This window comes from Apteryx mantelli, chromosome 12 (genome assembly GCF_036417845.1).
Source record: "Apteryx mantelli isolate bAptMan1 chromosome 12, bAptMan1.hap1, whole genome shotgun sequence".
NCBI classification, from domain to species: Eukaryota; Metazoa; Chordata; class Aves; order Apterygiformes; family Apterygidae; genus Apteryx; species Apteryx mantelli.
In genome coordinates, this window is record NC_089989.1 from 14,059,166 (window position 1) to 14,078,159 (window position 18,994).

The 18,994-nt window shown below is 39.8% G+C and overlaps 1 protein-coding gene across 1 annotated transcript in view; it reads left to right on the forward strand.

The window, feature by feature from the left end:
• DOCK3 (dedicator of cytokinesis 3) overlaps window positions 1-18,994 on the forward strand; it is a 201,483-nt gene that overhangs the window by 166,893 nt on the left and 15,596 nt on the right. The window contains exons 39-48 of the mRNA XM_067303645.1: window positions 126-274; window positions 5,034-5,120; window positions 7,145-7,249; window positions 11,577-11,718; window positions 13,032-13,198; window positions 13,763-13,849; window positions 14,310-14,489; window positions 15,569-15,652; window positions 16,962-17,078; window positions 18,400-18,521. Coding sequence (XP_067159746.1) covers window positions 126-274; window positions 5,034-5,120; window positions 7,145-7,249; window positions 11,577-11,718; window positions 13,032-13,198; window positions 13,763-13,849; window positions 14,310-14,489; window positions 15,569-15,652; window positions 16,962-17,078; window positions 18,400-18,521 — 1,240 coding nt within the window. The remainder of the gene's footprint in view (window positions 1-125; window positions 275-5,033; window positions 5,121-7,144; window positions 7,250-11,576; window positions 11,719-13,031; window positions 13,199-13,762; window positions 13,850-14,309; window positions 14,490-15,568; window positions 15,653-16,961; window positions 17,079-18,399; window positions 18,522-18,994) is intronic.

Here is an 18,994-nt window from a genome sequence, read left to right on the forward strand (position 1 = left end):
CACCTCGCAGACACCATTCCTCCCACGAACGGGAATTTGCTTGATGAAGCCAAGTGTATTTTAACATGTTAGCAGTATTTATCCATAGTCGTTTATTTGGTGTTCACCGGTTGCATTTCCAACAGAGGCTGCATTTACTTTGCTTTTGTACTGTGAGTTGCTTCAGTGGGAGGACAGACCTCTGAGAGAGTTCCTGCATTATCCGTCTCAGTCAGAGTGGCAACGTAAGGAAGGTCTGTGCCGTAAGATTATCCATTACTTCAACAAAGGGAAGGTATGCCAACTTCTTCTCTCTTCCAGCAGCTTCCTTCCCTTTTCCTGATTTACTTGGGCTCGCAAGCCCATCATCTCAGTTCGGTAGTCTGGACGTGAATTTAGATCAAAAGGTTTTATAGTGTGACAAATTGCCTCTTAGTTCTGTGGACGGAAAAACAGATGAGCAAATGGATAAAGGTTATGCCTAAAATTTGGAAGTGGTGTACCTAGGCCAACAGGGAAAAGGCCAGAACCTTTTTAAACCAAACTTTGGGTCACCTGGCGTGGCAGAGGGCTCTGTGAATGCCAGTTCCTCGATTTCTAAAAAATAATTTGTGTTTTTAGTGGACTATGCAAATCGTTGTGTTATGTCTCACTTAAAGACTAGTTTTGTTTCTAACCTCCAGAAGTAAATGGCAGTTGTCAGTGCACTCTGTGAATGTTATCTATTGAAAGAGATTTAAGCCTTTTCAATGTCGCTGTTAGTGACTTTCACTTAAAGTACAATTCCATCCATTGCCCAAGAACAAAAATCAATACGTTTCAAGCTTCACACATTCAATATTTTTTCCTACAGTAAATAATGCTTTAAGTTGCTGTAAAGATGTAGGTATTGTAGTCCCTTATATCATGGTATTGTGAAAACATTTGAGAAGTGAATCTCACAATTGAGATCATCTGTCAAAATATTTTCAAATTTTTCCCTTCTATAGAAAAATTCCTACAACTCATATTCTTGGAAGATGACATCTGGATATGTGCCTCAGGGTTGATTTTTACCTGTGATGGCAATGACAGTGGCATTAAATACAAATGTGATTTGATCCAGAGTATTGGGTTGACATTCCGGATAATTTCTTCCTAGCCCTGATAAAAGAAAGTTGCATTTGGCAGAAGTATTCTCTACAAAACCTGCAAAAAGAAGTCACTTTTCTGTTGTTTGTAAAGAGAGGTCTATTTCTGAGGAAGTAATTCATTATCAAGACTTTTTTTTTTGCCCCAAAACTGTTCTGCTGTAATAATACTGCATGTGGTTCTTTTTTTACAGTTTCAGAAAATTTCAGGGTTTCCAGTCTGCATTTAAAAAAAAGCTAAATTACTGACTTGTGCAAATATTGCAGTGCAGTACTGTCTGACTAGACAAAGATCATATAAAGACTATGTAAATAAAATGAGCCTCTATTTCTGGCACAAATAGGCAAGCCATATAATCATTGCAGGTAAGAACTTGACTGATGTCATTTTGCTATAAAACTCCTAACAGATTTTAGGAAAAAACGATGAGGTTTTTTTCCCACTGGACATTTTTGGAGTTACTTGACTGTGTGTTTTAATCCTCCTCTATTTTAAACAGTAGCTGAATAGCTAAATAATCCACTCGAGCAGTGTGTCACTCATTCTGGGGAAGTGGAAGGTTAACTGTTAGGTTAACTGAAGGTTAACTAAACTGTTACTTCTCTAGCTGCTTAGTTCGCCAGTTTGCTGATTCCTTAACTTGATACTTGGCTAATATCATGCGCTTAAGAGCAAAATAGTCACCTCCCCGGCATCAGGATGCGGGCATCCCCCGAATTGCGCCGGGAAGCACCAGAGCCTCAGCAGCCCAGCTGCTGGCGGATCTGCTTCAAAGGCTGTTTGGGTGAGCTGATGCATTTGTGCCTTCCAGCTCGGAAAGTTTGGTCTATGCCATCCCTATCGGTCGTCTCGGTCACCGGGCAAGGATCTATTTAATTCCAAAGAGTCTGGTCTTATCAGGTGTTAATAACCAGTTGCTTACAAAACTGCGAGGAAAGTGGACCTCCTCCTTTTTTGTCCTAGAGGATGTGCTCGTGCTGTAGCCTAACGGCGCTGCTCCCACAGACATCAGCCGTGTGTTAGACCCAAAGCCTGAGCAGGGGGCAAGCGAGCAGTCACAGCCAGGAGTTTTTAAATTCACAGATCAGTTACAATTTGTCTATTAAGACTTCAGGTTTCGAAGGAGCCTACAAGTGGAGCAATTCGAACCTGGTTAGTCCTGTTTCTGGACAGCAACAGATTGAGAATTGGGGAACTGTACAACCCTTTTCTGTCCAATTCACTGCTGGGGGTTTTGTTTGTTTGTTTGTTTTTTACTAAAAACTCTGGCAGCTCCCTTCACACTACCGCAGTGTATATTCTCTATAGTGTCTGCAAAGTGCTGCAGGAGACCCAAAGCGACATTTTCAATGCAGTTCATTCTTCGCTTGAGCTCTGTACCCAAAATTGGAAGTTATTTCTCTAGTGTACTCTTTGAATCATATTTGCAAAAGAAATCTGCACGTTAGGATGGGAGTAAATAAACGTTGCCATTCCTACATGTTCTGATTGCCTGTCTGTGCCTCTGCTGTGCAGTCAGTGGCTCTCAGCCAAGAGTTGCTGGTGCTGTAACAGAAAGCTGCAATAAATGTCATATGAACGTGCTTTTCAAGTGAAGGACATAATGTAGAACATGGAAAGAGATCACACATCAGCCAAAGGGAAAGCAGATAATGAGGAAAAGTAACAGTGGAGACCTTAGGAAATGATTTGAAGAGGGGGTAGAAGGGGGAATGATGCTTTAGAGAGAAGTGACACGTGTAGCACAGGGCACAGCATCTTTGCTGCCTGCACTGTGAAGGTGGTACTCATTAACAGCACAGATTTTAAAGAGGAGGATCCCAGCGATTCAGATATCCATGCATTCTCTCTGCTTTCCTTTCAAACCTTTTCAAACTCTCTTCTCTCTGTAAGAACGGTTGCTAATGTGCTGCATTTCGTCTGCGTCTGTATCTCACCTTGCGTCTCCAGCATATTCAGCTAGGTAGATGTTCTTTGTGTTGAAATCTAACTGAAAGAAAGAGAGAAAGCCTGAGTTAGGATGATGGGAATAATATCAGAGTCCATATGGAAGTGCTGGTGTAAATAAAGAGAAATAAGACGTGATTCCATATTGTTAATTTAATTCACATCAGAAGAGGAAGGAAGGATTGGAGGATGGAAGGATTACATCTTTAGGATCACCTCCAAGGAAGACAGCCAGCTCTTGTTTCTGTCCAGAAGAGAGATCAGAGAATTATGCAGGCTTTAGCCACAGCATCCCTGTTGGAAATGAGACCATGCTTCTCTGCAGTGTGAGAAGAGCCCTTTATTCCTGGCCAGCTATTTTAGAATAGGTTTTTCTTCTTTCAGGTAAATATAAACTAGCTAAGCACTGACAGGCTATGTATTGGTACTGTAAAATACATTGAAAATGAAAAAAAAAAAGTGTTTAGATTGGCAAGTGTAAGCACTTAACTGTTTAATAGTGTTGATTACAAGTTAGTGTATCAACTTGTATGTCATGACAACCCACAGCAAAAATCCTGTTAATTTGAGATCATAAAAGCCTGAGTAACATTCTTGAGTAGTCAGATAAGTGGTCGTTGAAGTTATTTCCTATTGTACATATTGGGTTTATCTGAACAAATCTCAGACTTCCTGTTTTTCAAAACTACTATTATTATCAGAATATCCAAAGAGATCCTGAAAGAACAAGTTCTTCTCTTTTCAACAAGTTCTCGTGTCGGTTTTTGTGATTAACAGAAGTTAAAGAAGTTTGGCATCGTTACTTTTGGCTTTTTAGTTCTTATATTTATCCTCTTTTTCAGAAGAGAAATTCTTAAACTTACTATGTTTTGGCTATTCAGAGAAAAACAAGCATTGCTGGCATTAAGTGTGAGAGAACAGACACTGTGTGAACGTGTGTGCATAGAGGCAAGTGTTGTAAAGTGCCTGATACACTGAATCAAGTGTCGTTATAGAAGACCTGTGTCCGTACAAAGCCCTAATATTTTACAATATTACTGTTAATTTTGTAAAAGCTTAGGGGGGCATTCTAATTCATGCATTAATTTTGTTTTCACTGTAACAGGGTCCCAGTTAAAACAACTAGCAAGTTAACCCAGTAATGCGTAGAAATGAATCCAGTAAAGGTCCAGCTGAGACCGTTGTGTTCTGGATCCTTTACGTAAACAGGGCAAGAAACAGTCCCTCCCCCAAAAAGGCTTCTGATCTGTACAGATAAAAGCAGAAGGGAGAGAAGATCTCAGTCCAAGCGTATTAGCTGAGTACCTCTTAGAAACTGGGAGAGGTTAGGAGGGAGTCTTTCTCCCAGTGTGGGTGTGCAGAAGCTCAGGCTCTGTCTTGCTTACCTCCAAAGGTGTTGAGTATTGTGTGCTAGAAAAGATTCATTGGATCAAAGCTGTAAATTGAATAAATTAGTTTTGCTTTCAGTTCTGAACACAGATATGTTGTCAATCCAGTCATGCAGGTCAGTTCTGAGGATGGTTGTCCCTGCATTGGAGCGTTTCCCATTGCTTGGCAGTTTCTTCATTGCAGTAGGAAGCAACAGCCCTGGGAAGAGGAGCTGTTTGCCAGGGAGCTGAGCCCTGACCAGCTCAAGAGACTCTACTCCAGGGAGTTTCAGTGCAGAAAGCAAAGGAGATATTGGGGAGGTTAATAGGATGAAAATTTCTCGGCTATTTTGTCTTTCTCCAGAGAAGTTCCCAGTCTCATGAGGAGACTGTTGATAACAGCAGTATGAGTGTGTAATTTTAATGGAGACATGAATAAGGAATCAATCTGAAATTTAATGGAAAACGCTTCCTCACATTGTATTTTCACGTCTAATCCCTGGTGTCACATACCTACTGAATTCTGAAAATTACGTTTCCCTCGTGCTCTTAGCCAGGTTGGCTGTAATGTTCTGAGTGCTGTGAGTGTGATTTGCTTTGGTTTTGCAGAGCTGGGAGTTTGGCATCCCGCTGTGCAGAGAACTGGCCGTACAATACGAAAGTCTCTATGACTATCAGAGCCTCAGCTGGATTCGGGTAAGTAGCAGCAGTTCCTCTCCTTGCAGACTCTCACGTGACTTTCCAGGGAATTTGGGTCTGGTGTCAGATAATTCTGAATTTCAAAAAATAAACGTCTTCCCGATACAGCTCCACGCATTTATGCTGACCCCTTTCATTGATTTCAATGACACTGTGGCTCACTGATGTAATTCCTAGGTTTGCTAGCAGTAAACTCCAGTGAGCATATGGACAACGCACACATAGGAGCTAGGCTAACTGTTGCAATTACATATATATATTTTATCATACGACTTTTTCTTTTTTTTATTTTCTTTTTTAAAAAAATGATCCATTGATATTTCATTTTAATTCTAAAAGAATCAAGGGCAGCTTGTACCTCAGCTGAAATGAGAGGAACAAGCAAGAAAAACACAACAGAGAAGACATATTTATGGCATTCTTGTCAATTGTACTGATCCTCTGGTAAAACCGAGGATGTGATCAAATCAAGGCAAAAATTGCAGCATCATTGCTTTAATCAAAAAAAAAAAAGTTTTGGCTGGTATTTAGAAGCTTTATAAATGTGAAAATAGTTCATCTGCTTTCATCCCCTGGGGTACAATGCATATGTCCAAATTTAGATATATGCTACAGAAATGCATACTTATACACAGTGGTTGAGATTCCCTTCAGAAATCAAGTTTATTCTCATCTGAAAATGGATGTGTAACTAGGTCTGATAAACTACGTTTCTGAAGAACCTATTTCTTGAGACTGGCTGTAAGGAGAGTATGGATTGCCTCCTTGCTTGTGCGCGTGTACGTTGTAGACGTCTAAAATCAGGCAATGTGGAAATTCATCTTGGTGTACAGGAAATATATTTATAAAGTGATTGTGAATGATGAGCAAACAAGCTGATTAGAAAAGCTTAGTTCTGTAATGCATCAAGGTTATCCTAAAACATCCTTTTGTCCAAGATTAGCCATTCTTCCTGCCTCTTTTATTGTGTGGATTTAATCAACTGGAAGGCGAAGAGCGTCTTAGCTGATCAGTAGAACCAGTTCACCTCCTTCCTTGTGCTCACCTGTATGAGGCCTGTTTTCTATTCAAGTTCACTAAAACTGCGTTGACCTGAATTAACTGAATTTCTCCCTGCTCCAAAGAGCTTGCTTTTTATGCCATTTGCATCATTCAGCCCATTCCTTTATTCTTCCTGCAATGATTTTGAGACCTCCTCCATTAAAAAAAAAAAAGTTAACGTGTGTGGGAATCGAGAACAAAATCTTGATGCAATGTTCTAAGTCAAAGCTGCTGTTAGGGTCCCCTGCAGGGGAAGCAAAGACATCAAACTGATTCCTCTCTTTAAAAAGCTATCTTTTTGCAATGGTAAAATTCCTGTGAGTGTTTCAGCAGAGATTCAGCTTGCCAAGGCATCTTGAAATCCCACTCTTGCTATAAATGCTAGCGCTCTGCCGTAATGCTAATAATTGGAAGTAGAAAAAAAAAGTCCTTTTCCTTTTTGCAGAACCCTTTTTTGTGCCGTGTTAAGCTTATTGGTACACAGAGCTGTAGAAGATCTAATTTTGTTTCCTCCTTTTTCATGCCCTTCAGCCCAATTAAAGCAAACATAATTGAACTGCTGGGATTTTTCAGAAAACAGTATAGATTTTGAGCTCCAGGGGAGAGAATATGGTTAGAAGAGGACACTGGGAGCAGCCAGGCAACACAGATCTTAATCTCAGCTTTGCCATTAATTCTGCAATGCAAAGAAAATGACATACAAGACCTGTTTAATTTAAAAGAAGATACTAGAGAAAAAAATTTCATACATCATCTCTCAAACCGTAAAATGGGTATGACGATATACCCCTTGCTGATACCCAGTCTGTTCCACCACGTAGACTGTTTAATTAATAATTTTAATCTTTAGAAAAATTCAGCCCTTTCATAAAAAGACTGTGAGTGCAAAAAAGTCATGTGAGATTTTAATGTGGGTTGAGATTCTGGTGTTTTAAGTTCAGTTTTAAGGGTCTGACAGCAGTTGTCTTTCTCCTCCACAGAAAATGGAAGCTACCTATTACGACAATATCATGGAACAGCAGCGCTTGGAACCTGAGTTTTTCCGAGTTGGTTTTTATGGTCGGAAATTCCCATTTTTCCTACGGGTAAGCCAGGCTTATATAAAAAGTGACAAAGTTACCAGGCTTGAATTAGCAGCTAAAGCTTTGGATTTTTGTGGGGGATGAGATATGACGTGACATCCGCTGTTCAGCTTTTTTTTTTTTTTCTTTATTTAAATGAAATTAAATTAAGCTATTTTTGAGGTAAAGTTTTGCTTTGAAAAGAATAGTGATTAATATTGCAGCCTTTCTGTGCCTTTTCTTCAGCATTGCTTTCTGCCCTAGAGCTTTTAGTATTTTGTGTTGTTTTGTAATGCTGAAGAACATTCGGCTCTAGTTGTATCCACACCAACTGCCTGGGACCTCTGACACTCATGTCTGGGTTTGCATGCAAGGATGCTCTAAACATATCGGCATGGAAAACCTTTAAAGCGCAGTGGTGAGCTGACTAAGCACTGTGCAGAACGGGAAGAATTGTTTGGGGCATCTCTTCTTTCTTGCTCCCTGGCAAGAAAGACCCAACCATCCTCCCCCCAAAAAAGGGAGCTTGTTGGATCTGCCCAAGCAGAACCAGCTTTCTGGCTGAAACGAAGGATGCAAAGTGTTGGGCATGTTCTTGGGAACAGGGATCAGAAGTTTGACTCATGCTTATGTGTATTTTTAACAATTGCACACAGACTCAGCACAAATTCCCTCTAGGTTAAGCAAAATGCTCTATTGCAGCAATGCTCACTCGTTACTTTACCCGTTTTCATCATCGCAAATTGTCATGCTCGGAAGTGTCTCACATGATAGGATGATCCAAATAGCAGACTGCTAACTCTTTTATGCTGTCTGCAAGCTAAAATTTCCTCTCTGTTCAACAACAAGCATATCAGCTTCTCTGTACACGTCCTCACTTATTGTCTGCTGGATTGTGTGCAGGATCAGCTGGCTCTGAGAGCCATTTAAAGAGTGAAATTATCCTCTTTTCCTAATGAGCAGTCAGTCTTAAAATGAGTATTTGTTCATAGCATGTCTTGTGGCTGATTCAGAGCGAGGATGGAATATAATCTGACAACTGCTGTAAAAACTGCCTGAGAATTGATGGTAGATGCCATCTAGCTTGACAGGACAAGCTAACTTGAAGCCTGCTTTTAAGGATGGGAGCTGTATGTTGTGCGTTTGCTTTAAAGAAATAGTTTGACAAGGGATGGCACCACTCTGAGTCATACAGTGAGAAGCTACAAAAAACAAACTGCTACTATTTTTCTTTAATAGTGCCCACATTTTGAAAACTGCACTCAACACTCCCTGTGGTTACTTTTTTCTTTTTTTTTTTTAACTAGGATTTAAACTTTGGTGTTTAATTACGTTCTTTTAATGGAAGCACAGGGAGGAGATGAAGGCGAGTTAGAATTAATCAGGAATGGCAATACCAGTGGATGAAGCGTTATTCCAAGATGAAGCTGAGCAGTGGCGTAGTGCCGGTGCCTGAACGGATGGGGGAAGTGTGCACGTAGAGGAGGCTGAGGAATGACAAGAGCCGCAGCACAAAGCACTGGCTGCCCTTTTATGAAGGTCTCCAGAGAAAACTAACAATTTCTTCTTTTATATCTAACAACAGATGTTTCAGAAAATGAATGACAGCAAAGCCATTATGGCCCAGCAACGTTCCTCCGTTTGAAGCGGATTGGGGAATCCAGCTTGTCTTATTATGTTATGGATCCTGCAGGTTTCTCTTGGATCCTGCGTGGCCTATGTGTTTTAAACTATGCCCGGGTTTTCGGTGCACAACACTTGCTCTTTGTGAAACGCTGTGACAATATGGATACTTGGCTGGAGACATTACCAGCACACAAGAGTGTACATAATTATAATCCTTGTTAATTCTGCAATTATATTTGGTGGCAGTACTTCTGATAGCAGATTACTAATGCAACAGTCTCATTAAAAGCCGCCCTCCTCCTTTTTCTCTCTAATGAGCCATACAGCATACACATTGCGAAGCACAGACTAAGCCCATCAGCAATTGCATCTGCATGTATCGAGCTGTAAAGAGACTGGTAGCAGCTATTCTAGAGAAGAAAAAGATTTATGTGGATTTAAAATTTTCAAATGGATATAGAAGTGATTTAAAGTGATCAAGTAACTCCATGCACTCCTCCTCTATTTTTCTCTTGCTGTACAGTTTAAAACAGAAAATTGCCACTCTTTCTTCTGCATCTTTGATTTTATAGACCCTTTGTTTAGGAATGTCATTTTTAGGAATTGTTCATGTTGCTCTGAATTCTGCATCTATTTCTAGCATTCCTATATAAGTAAATTAAAACTCTCCATGTCTTCCATCTAGCAGAAGTTCAAGTAAGGCTTGGCAAGCCCCATTCTGCGATCGTGCACTGGCATCTGTCTGAAGAGTCTATTAAATATAGCCTTGAGGTGTTTTCAGGACATTACTTTTAGAATCACAATAGCTTTATCTATAGGCTTACAGTTTTCTGGATTGCTGCAATCAAAAGCCAAAACAGAGACTACAGGACGTGTCGTGAAGAGATTCACCTTCAGATGTGGACTCCCTCCAAATTTAATAATGGCTGCGATGTTCGGGCGTTAGACACTGAGCTGTCAAGATTCATCACGCAGTGCTTCTCCCCGTTCGTTGGTTGCTCTGGCTGATGCATAGCAAGTGACGCATATCACCGTTGGAACGTGGTGTCCATTCCATAAGGATAAATGCAAAGCCGAAGATTTCCGTGTTCATGTTTTATCCTTGAGTTTTGTTGGTTTCTCTTTGTTTTTGTGCAAAAATCACTACGCTATGCTTTTGTTTTTACGCATCTGCTGATCTAGCCTAACTATAAGGAATAGCCTTTTTTTTTTCTATGACTTAGTATTTTTAAAGTTTTTTATAGGTTCTCATTTTCTAAATGAGTTAAAATATACTAAATCTGTTAAAATATACTAATGCAGATGAAGATTGATCGCTTGAATTCCTCTGCTTGTCTTGCTTCATTTTGTCAGAACAGCAGGAGAAGAATTCTAGCACAGTTTATTTGCAGCTGAACACGTACTCGTTGTTCGCATTTAACTTAGCTTCCGGCTCAAGCAGACATAAAAGAAGGACTAACCTATTAAACTGTATATTAAAAATATGCCACTACATATTAAATTCCAATGTGTAGTGAAACGGTGCTTTTTTTCTTGCTGGCCTCAATGCTTTTTGTTATCTTTCTGTAATGGATGTTAAATTATTTTAAAGGGAATTCAGCAAAATTAGTGCTGCAGCACTTAACAAAGTCTTCCTGTGGTACAGCGAAGAATTTTGAAATACTACCTGGGACTGCAGAATCTGGTCCAGCTCGAGCCCCAGCCACAAGCAGGCACGGTTTGGTGCAGCCCTTTCCTGCCTCACTGTGTTCAGTTTATCCAGATGAATACGCAAGATTGTCAGGTTTGCAACAACCGCCGGCTTGTTAAAAAGAGCTGAGGAAGTAGCAGTCCTACAGGGTTAAGAACTGCTGTGCCAGATCCCTTTTCCAGGCCAATTAGCAAAAGCTCGTTGAGTAAGCAGCAGTTGTTCACATGCAGGAAATAAAACTGGGGGAAGCTGTTCTTGTTGGTTGGATTTCTTTCTTTGTTTTATAAAGGTGAAAAATCTCCCTGTGCTTCTCATTAGGGTTATGTGCATGAGAATTAAAACTACCAGACCTAGAGATTTGCCTGCTTTGATAGGTTTTGCATTCAGGCAACATGAACCCCAATCCCACTTCTGTTTTGCGGTAATATAGTTAAGACACTGAAATACAGTCTTTGTGACGCCGAGGACGTTTTCTTTTTTAAACAATGATTTTTGTGAACACTTCGTTATGCCTCTTCTCTAAAGGTAACTGGTAAACTGCTGAACTGACGTCTCGTTCTGTGCTATGAAAATCCCAGGCCTTTTATCCAGCTTGTGTTAACTGCATTTGACAGCAGCTTTCCCGGTGCAGAGAGTCAAGCCAGTGACTTGGTCTTACGTTTTGGCCAATATGTTTCAGCGTCTCGGTTATCTAAGAAGCAAACCAAACAAGACCGTGGGATTGAATGCTACTTTTGCGGAAGCGGAGACACCTTCTTCTTGAGAGATCAGTGGAGCAGTCTACGTATTCATGACTTCTTGATGAAATACACTGTAATGAAAAAAAGGAGTAAAATACACAGTCTGTGTTAAATGCACATTTTAGTCTTATGCTAGCATGTTTACTTTGTAATTTATCTTTCTTTTTGATGCAGTAAAATTTAAAGTGAGATGAAGACCGATAGAATTTAACTTGGTTTTGAGGAGGCTTATTTCATATAAGCAACTGGGAGAAAACCAGCAGTTCATGGGTGTCCACGCTTGTCCTTCTTGCAGAACAAGGAATACGTGTGTCGGGGCCACGACTACGAGAGACTGGAAGCCTTTCAGCAGAGGATGCTGAGTGAGTTCCCCCAAGCCATTGCCATGCAGCATCCAAACCACCCAGATGACTCTATATTGCAGTGTGATGCCCAGTGTATCCTTTGATGAACAGGCAAACTATGATGATTAAAACTGTGGTAGGGCACAAAGGAAGAAGGTACTGAAAAGGTTATCGTCTTGGATGATCTCAGTTCATATCCCTCTTAAGCAGAAGTGGATATGAGCAAAACCATACACCTGCCTATAGCAGACATTAACTAGTTCACTGCAGTATGTGTTGTTGGATAGAATTGTCACTTTTTATTCAGGGAGTAATGCAGATTGTATTCTATGTGTTAGGGCAAAACCACAGTGCTTCTTGGTCACACCCATGCTTTAACCTTTACTAACAGCATTTCCATAGTGGACATTTTATTTCATCAAATGTACATCCCGATACCTTCTCTTGGAGAACATTTTGTTGGGAGCAGGTATGCATTTAAAAGTGTTATTTTCCATTGTGTTTGTTTTTCCCTTCAGCTTTCTGTTCTTGCAGTTTCCATTTTGAACTCATATACATCAGGCTTTGAATCTTGTTCCTCTCTTTGGTAATCTGTCCTGGGATTTGATGCAATGAATAAAATGCTATGTACATTGAAGGACTCAACCACGTAATATTTCCTGGGTCTGGGAGATTTTAGTTAGGAGAATACTGCTGTGTGGCTTGTGTGACACCAGCAAGGATACTGTGCAGGCCTTGAACCAGGAGGACATTGTCAGAAAATGAAAACTAATGAAATTGATTGGTGTTTCCCACTTGTTTTTCATCACTGGTGCTTCCTATTCTTCTTTGCTATATAACACCGATTCTTTGTATGACAGGGGTGGTTTGTATGTGTATTTTGGTTGGTTTGTTTATGCTTGCAGAGATCTTGTCTGTAACGTTGAAGTTAAACCAATTTAAACTGGATTGTAAACTGATTAAATTAGAATAATTTTTGCTTGCAGATAAAGCTGAAGTATCTAAGGCTAGGTTTATCAAAGAGTTTTAGATATTTAGGTACCTAAATATGGAGAGGCATCTATGAAGATGTACTGAAGTGCCTGCACAAATTAAGCACCTAGCTCCAATTCAGACAAATGGGAACTGGATATTTTGCCTACTCTAGACATTTTTGAAGGTCTTGCTACATACTCCATGCATCCTCAGGCATTCTCCTCGTTGGTTAATCTGGCCATAAGGTCCTATAACTCTGTAGACTCTCCTGGTAGCTCTAGTCTAGTGTCCCATCGTTTCACTTGCAAAGAGGAGTGTTGGAAAACCAAGGGGAGTGCAACTTTCTGAACTCACCATCCTGTTTCTTTCCACAGTAGCATTAGCTTCCCTGTTTTATGTCCTGTGGCTTTCTTTGACTACATCACCTGCAGATTTACAGATCTATGCAGTGACTCCCATCCCGGACAATATTGATGTGCTGCAAATGGACCGTGTCCCTGATCGCATAAAGAGCTTTTACCGAGTCAACAATATCCGGAAATTCCGCTATGACAGGCCTTTCCATAAAGGCCCAAAGGACAAGGAGAATGAATTTAAGGTAGAAGTAGTCAGTAAGCAGTATTTAAGTGTTATTCTCTTCAAGACAAATACCGTCTTGTTATCTTATGCTGACACACCATTTCAAGTAATCTGGTTTTATGATGGAAGATACTATAATAAGTCAAAGAATAAGTGGCTGTTTCAGTCTGGTGGTTACACACCTGACCTGATTAAAGCGTTGTCCAGTTTAAAGGCAAGTTATTTTAGTGCCAGGAGAAATCCATTTTGAAACAATGATGATTTTTTGTTTGGAATTTTTTTGCTTACTGACACGTACATGTCCACAATGTCCTCTTGGTTCCCATGACAGAACTGGTGGCCAACCTCTAAGAATTAATAGAAATGTTTAAGGTCTTGCTTTAAAACATACTGAGTTCTTTCTTAGTGTTAAATATAAAGTGACTTTGAACATGAAATTACAGTACCTTTTGCAGTACATGTTACAGCTCAGGAGGTTAATACATTCTTCTCTAAGCTTTACCTCCTTAACACCTGTAGTAAAAGTACAGATGTTTTGAATCATATTCACTGTGTACCTCCCGTCCTCAATTATTCTTTGCAGAGCTTGTGGATTGAACGTACCACTCTGACCTTGACTCACAGTTTGCCTGGGATTTCTCGTTGGTTTGAAGTGGAAAGAAGAGAACTGGTAACATTCCTAGTTCCTATACATAAGGTTTGAAATTATGAATTACTGAGGACATGGGATAGGCAACTTAAAGTCCTTTGGCTGCAATCTTGCCGTTTAAAATGATCAAGTTTACTGGTGGTTAAGTATGTCTTTTTTCCACCACTTAGCCAAAGTAATTACTGAGCATAACTAGGGGAACAGTGTGAGAGAACGTGACAGTATAATGGAAAAAATGCCAAAAAGATGGAATATTGCATTGTTATCATGTCTTCAATTTACAGAAAGAAGTTATTGCAAACCAATGACCTGAAATATAGCAGTACCAACAGTGAAGTTTGTTAATGTAACTAGTTTTCTACAAAGCAGTAAAAAACAAGAGAGATCGTTGAACAATCTGGGAAAACCATTTCATTGCAAGGAGGATAATAAATCACAGTGAAGTGTCCATGGAATTAAAGTGTATTTTCTTGCCTTTGAGGTTGAAGTAAGTCCTTTGGAAAATGCCATTCAAGTGGTTGAGAACAAAAACCAGGAACTGAGAACACTGATAAGCCAGTACCAGCACAAACAAATGCATGGGAACATTAATCTTCTCAGCATGTGTCTGAATGGAGTGATTGATGCAGCTGTGAATGGGGGAATTGCACGATACCAGGAGGTAAGCCAGGCTGTGCTTGTGAATTCAGTATCAGCTTTTCTCAGTTGTATTTCCCATGTTTCAAAAAGAATGTCACTTAATAGGAAAACAAATTTTCATGCATATTATCTGAACATGAGGTTAAAATTTCATACTTGGTTATTCTGCATCAGTGCTTGCATAGTCAGGTGTTGACATAAGTACCCGAATGTGGATTTGGGATATCGCATTAAAGTAGGCATAGTTGATAATGGGGTTTCTTAAGAGTGAGCTTGACTTACCTGGAAATCCTGACTTGGCAGGTACAAGAATGAAGCAGAAAGGTTGGGTTTTTGTTGTTGTTTTTTTTAATGCTGCTTGCCTTGTAAATCCATTTTGCAAAAGTGGCAATGGGATTTATGGTAACGGAGACCGATTGGGTCTGTAATTAGGAAGTGCTGCTGATTTGTGCTGCTGAAGCATTATCTTTGCTAAGCTAATTTCAGACTCACTGTAACCCTAAAAGGCTCTGATATGCAGCATGTTATCTGGTTCTTTGGCAAGCTGTTACTTAAAGCTCCATGTTGCTAAAGGTAAGTCTAGTGTGAAATACTGAAAAATGACAGCAGTGGTCCAGGGGTCTGGGACATGTCTTCCCTGCAGAGCCATGTAGAGAAGGCTCTTCATCCATGGCATTCATTCCAGCTGTACTCACTGAATTACCTTAACTTAAGGTAGTTTTGTGAAGGAAACTAAATAAAATTCAAATAATTGGATGATGGAGGACTTAGCAGTATTACTCGTCGCTGTCATGTAGGGAGATTTGATCAGATTCACTACCCTGCAGGGCTGAGGAGGTCCCGTCTTGTGCTATTCAATACTGGTGCCTCTAGCAGAGCAGCAGGATCATCTAGGCTGCTAAAACTGTACCGTAGCTTTACCTGAATCCTAGAGTGCTAAAAGCAACACAACTGAGCTTCTGCTGTTAGCTTAATATATTTCGTTTTCCTAGGATTTTAGACCTTTTTCTGTGATCCTTTGACAGAGAGTTATGACGAAATCTCTCCCAGTAAGCATAGAGGTTTTTTCTTTTCTTTTCTTTTTTCTTTTTTTCCCTACAGGCCTTCTTTGATAAAGATTATATCACAAAGCACCCTGGGGATGCAGAGAAAATCACACAGCTCAAGGAACTCATGCAGGAACAGGTACTGTTTTTCGGTCACAAAAGAATATTGCTGCAGTGTCTGGATTCATCAGCAATCAGTCTAAATGTTCCAGATTCATCAGCAGCCAGTCTAAACATGCCAGATCCAACTGCTTCATTCAGAAGCAAAGAAATTCAGTACAGGAGATTTAAAGTCTATTTAAAACAAAAGGAGGAGCAATGGCCAAGATGAACAACCATTCACCTTATGGGACGTGAGTTGAAGCTCAGCTGAGATCACACGAGTTTCGTTGTCTCCATTTATTATCCAGTAGGCATCTTGGCACGTTTCAAATATGCCATTGTTTTTGGCATTTTGAACCAGCTCTTCCCAGTAGATTTCAAAGATAATCAGAGTCAGGGCAGTCCAGGTTAGGACTGAGATAACACAGGCAGAGCCACATGGGAAGACTTAATGCCTATTAATATTATCTACAGTTTTATTATTCTTAGTGGCTCTAAGAAACATTTTGGTAGATAAAACTAGCTGGATGCTTTGACGGGAGTGAAATCAGAAAATCGCGTTCCTGTTAATTGGAGGTTTGGCAAAATACACTCTGTTAAACAATGTGTCCAAGTCTGAATGGAGCTACTAGGCCTGTTTCTTCAACAAACTGCTTAACTGCATTTCAGATTTCCCATCTGTAAAATAAAGATAATGCTTATCTCCCTTCAATCCTTAAGAGGATGTTTGAAGATTAATTAGCTATTGTTTGTACAGTTTGGATCATGTAGGGAATTACATACATCTAAAGCCTGCTATCACTGCTTTTTTTTTATCTGAGAGCTTATATAATCTCATTCAATTATTAATATTATATTTTTGACCTTGGAAAATGTGACCTTTTTAAATAAATAATGAGCAACAAGAAAGGGTGAGTATGCATGCAATGCTGCCACTGTTCAGCTTAATTATCAGAAACTCATTTCAGAAGTCTCTGTTGGCAACTTTGACCCCTTTTCTGACACTAGGCAAAGGAATTTTCTTTGTCATAATGAATTATCTGTGTGAGGACTTAATGCTGTTCACTCTGCAGAGTGAATCAATCTGGTAATTTTTTACCGTTATCTCTAGCAAATGCAATCCAACATGACATAAATGTACTTGTCTCACGCTTAAAGTACTTGTTGCAGTAATAGGGACTTGCGAGCTCTCCTAGGCTTACTTAATTATCAGCAGCCTTGCAAATGAACAGGGGGATATTTTACAGTACTCTCTTGCTCACTGGCAGAACTGAGGGATAGACTTGTATTATGTCTCTTAGACTGGATTTATTTGGTTTTGTGATGTTTTGATTTCTTTTTAATAGGTACACGTCTTAGGAGTGGGTCTGGCAGTCCATGAAAAATTTGTACACCCAGAAATGCGTCCCCTACATAAGAAACTGATAGATCAGTTCCAGATGATGCGATCCAGTTTGTACCATGTAAGCTGATACCCATGTTTCCTGTTTTGAATCACTGAGTCATGATAAGACTTCTATCAGTTGCAGTGAGGTTTCCACAAGAACTGGGCAGATACAGCATTAATTAAATGTACTAGATTGCCAGATTATAAAAAGAATTCTTGATTTGTGTGCAAGACAGAAGTCCTAGTAAGTCTGTTAACTTAGTGTTTATTCCCTGGGATTTTTAATATCTGTATGTTCTTCTTTATATCTTAATATCACAGAACAATTGTAAAGCTTAATTTTCAGCTGTTGTTTTACATAGCATAAAGTGCTGAAAGCAGAGGAAGAAGGATTAATAGAAAGCATTAGATGTTCAGCTCTTAAAAAGAATTGTCGTAATTTGGAGGAGAATGATGTGGATTAGGCCCCCAGGAGTGTTTCTATATAGACAGCGACAGAAATTCCTGTTGGTTACTTTAGGCATCCAACTCTGGTGATCAGGACACGCAGTATTATGGGTCTGCATTTCCTATCTAGTCAACGGAACTGCCTCCAGAGCGTGGTTCACACCACCTGTTATATACCAGAAGTACAAATGCCATCCTGTAAGAATGATCTCTTTCCATCCATTTGTGGTCTGCTGTACATTAGTATTCTGTGACAACTGTACTTGAGACATCTTTGCCAGGTGGGTCTCAGAAATTGCAGGGCATTCTTCTCTTCCTGCTAAAGTGCCATTTTCATGGGTACCTTGACACCGTCATGAGTGTTATCTCTGTAGAACTGAAGGATATCTTTCTATAATGTAAAAGCATAATTTGAAATATGTATGTTTAGCATTTTACTTTCCAACTGGAGTATGTATTTTCTAAAATTTAACTTCTAGCTTGATGGCTTTTTCCTCCATCCTTAGGAGTGAACGCTCTGCAAGGATGGCCACAAATGGCAACATCAGAATTTTAAAATATTGCCGTTCTCTTTCAGTTCAGATGAGATCCATACAGGTCACAACTGCCAAGCTGAGCTCACTGCCTTTTTGGAGTGTTTGCACAAGATCTGTATTCTCAAGTCCGCATTTCTTTTTTGAAAAATGTAGATGGCTGTAATCTGGAACACCCTCTGCCTATGTTTTCCTCCAAAATTCCTGACATGGTGACTAGAAGTATTGTTGGAAATAGAGAATAGGGATATCAAGTGCTGAAGCTCTTGGGTTTAACTAGAAATGCAGAATAACTGTAGAGAGCATGGAACAAGATCAGGATTTTTCTGAGAAGAAAAGAATACTGTTGTATTTTTCTCATGACCAACTTAGATAAAACATCTGAAATAATTAAGCGACTTTGTGTTTCCGGTGCAGGAGTTACCTGGTTTGGATAAGCTGAGTCCAGCCTGCTCTGGCACTAGCACACCACGCAGCAATGTTCTGGTTTCGCATGGACCTATGAGCCCAGAGAGCATAAAGCTGGTGCATCGACACAGGTAACCTGTTTTTTCTACTGAAATATCTAGGATTTCTGCACACTGTACTAAGTCGTACTAGCATGCATTCTTGGAACTCCAAAGACAAGAGGAAGAGTAGAACTGCGTTAAGAGCAATGTTAACCACATCTAAGAAGTGATTAACAGTACTGTAGGAGGAGCAGGGTGAGTTGGCAAGTGTCCTTCATCTTCATTTGTGATAATTATTGAAGTTTGATTGAGGATTGGAATCAAAAAGCTGGGAAATCCAGTTTGCAGCAAATCCTAAATACCTCCAGATGTTACTCCATCACTCAGACGTTGCAGAGACAGAAGCACATCTGCCACTCAGATTCTTTTCAGATCTCCAACTTCAATCTGCCTTCAGATGTTCCAACTTCTCATATTTCTGCTATGCAAATGGCAAATAAATGGGTGTTTATCTGTCATAAAAGGACAATTTTATTGCTTAGTTTAGAACTCAACTCAATGTA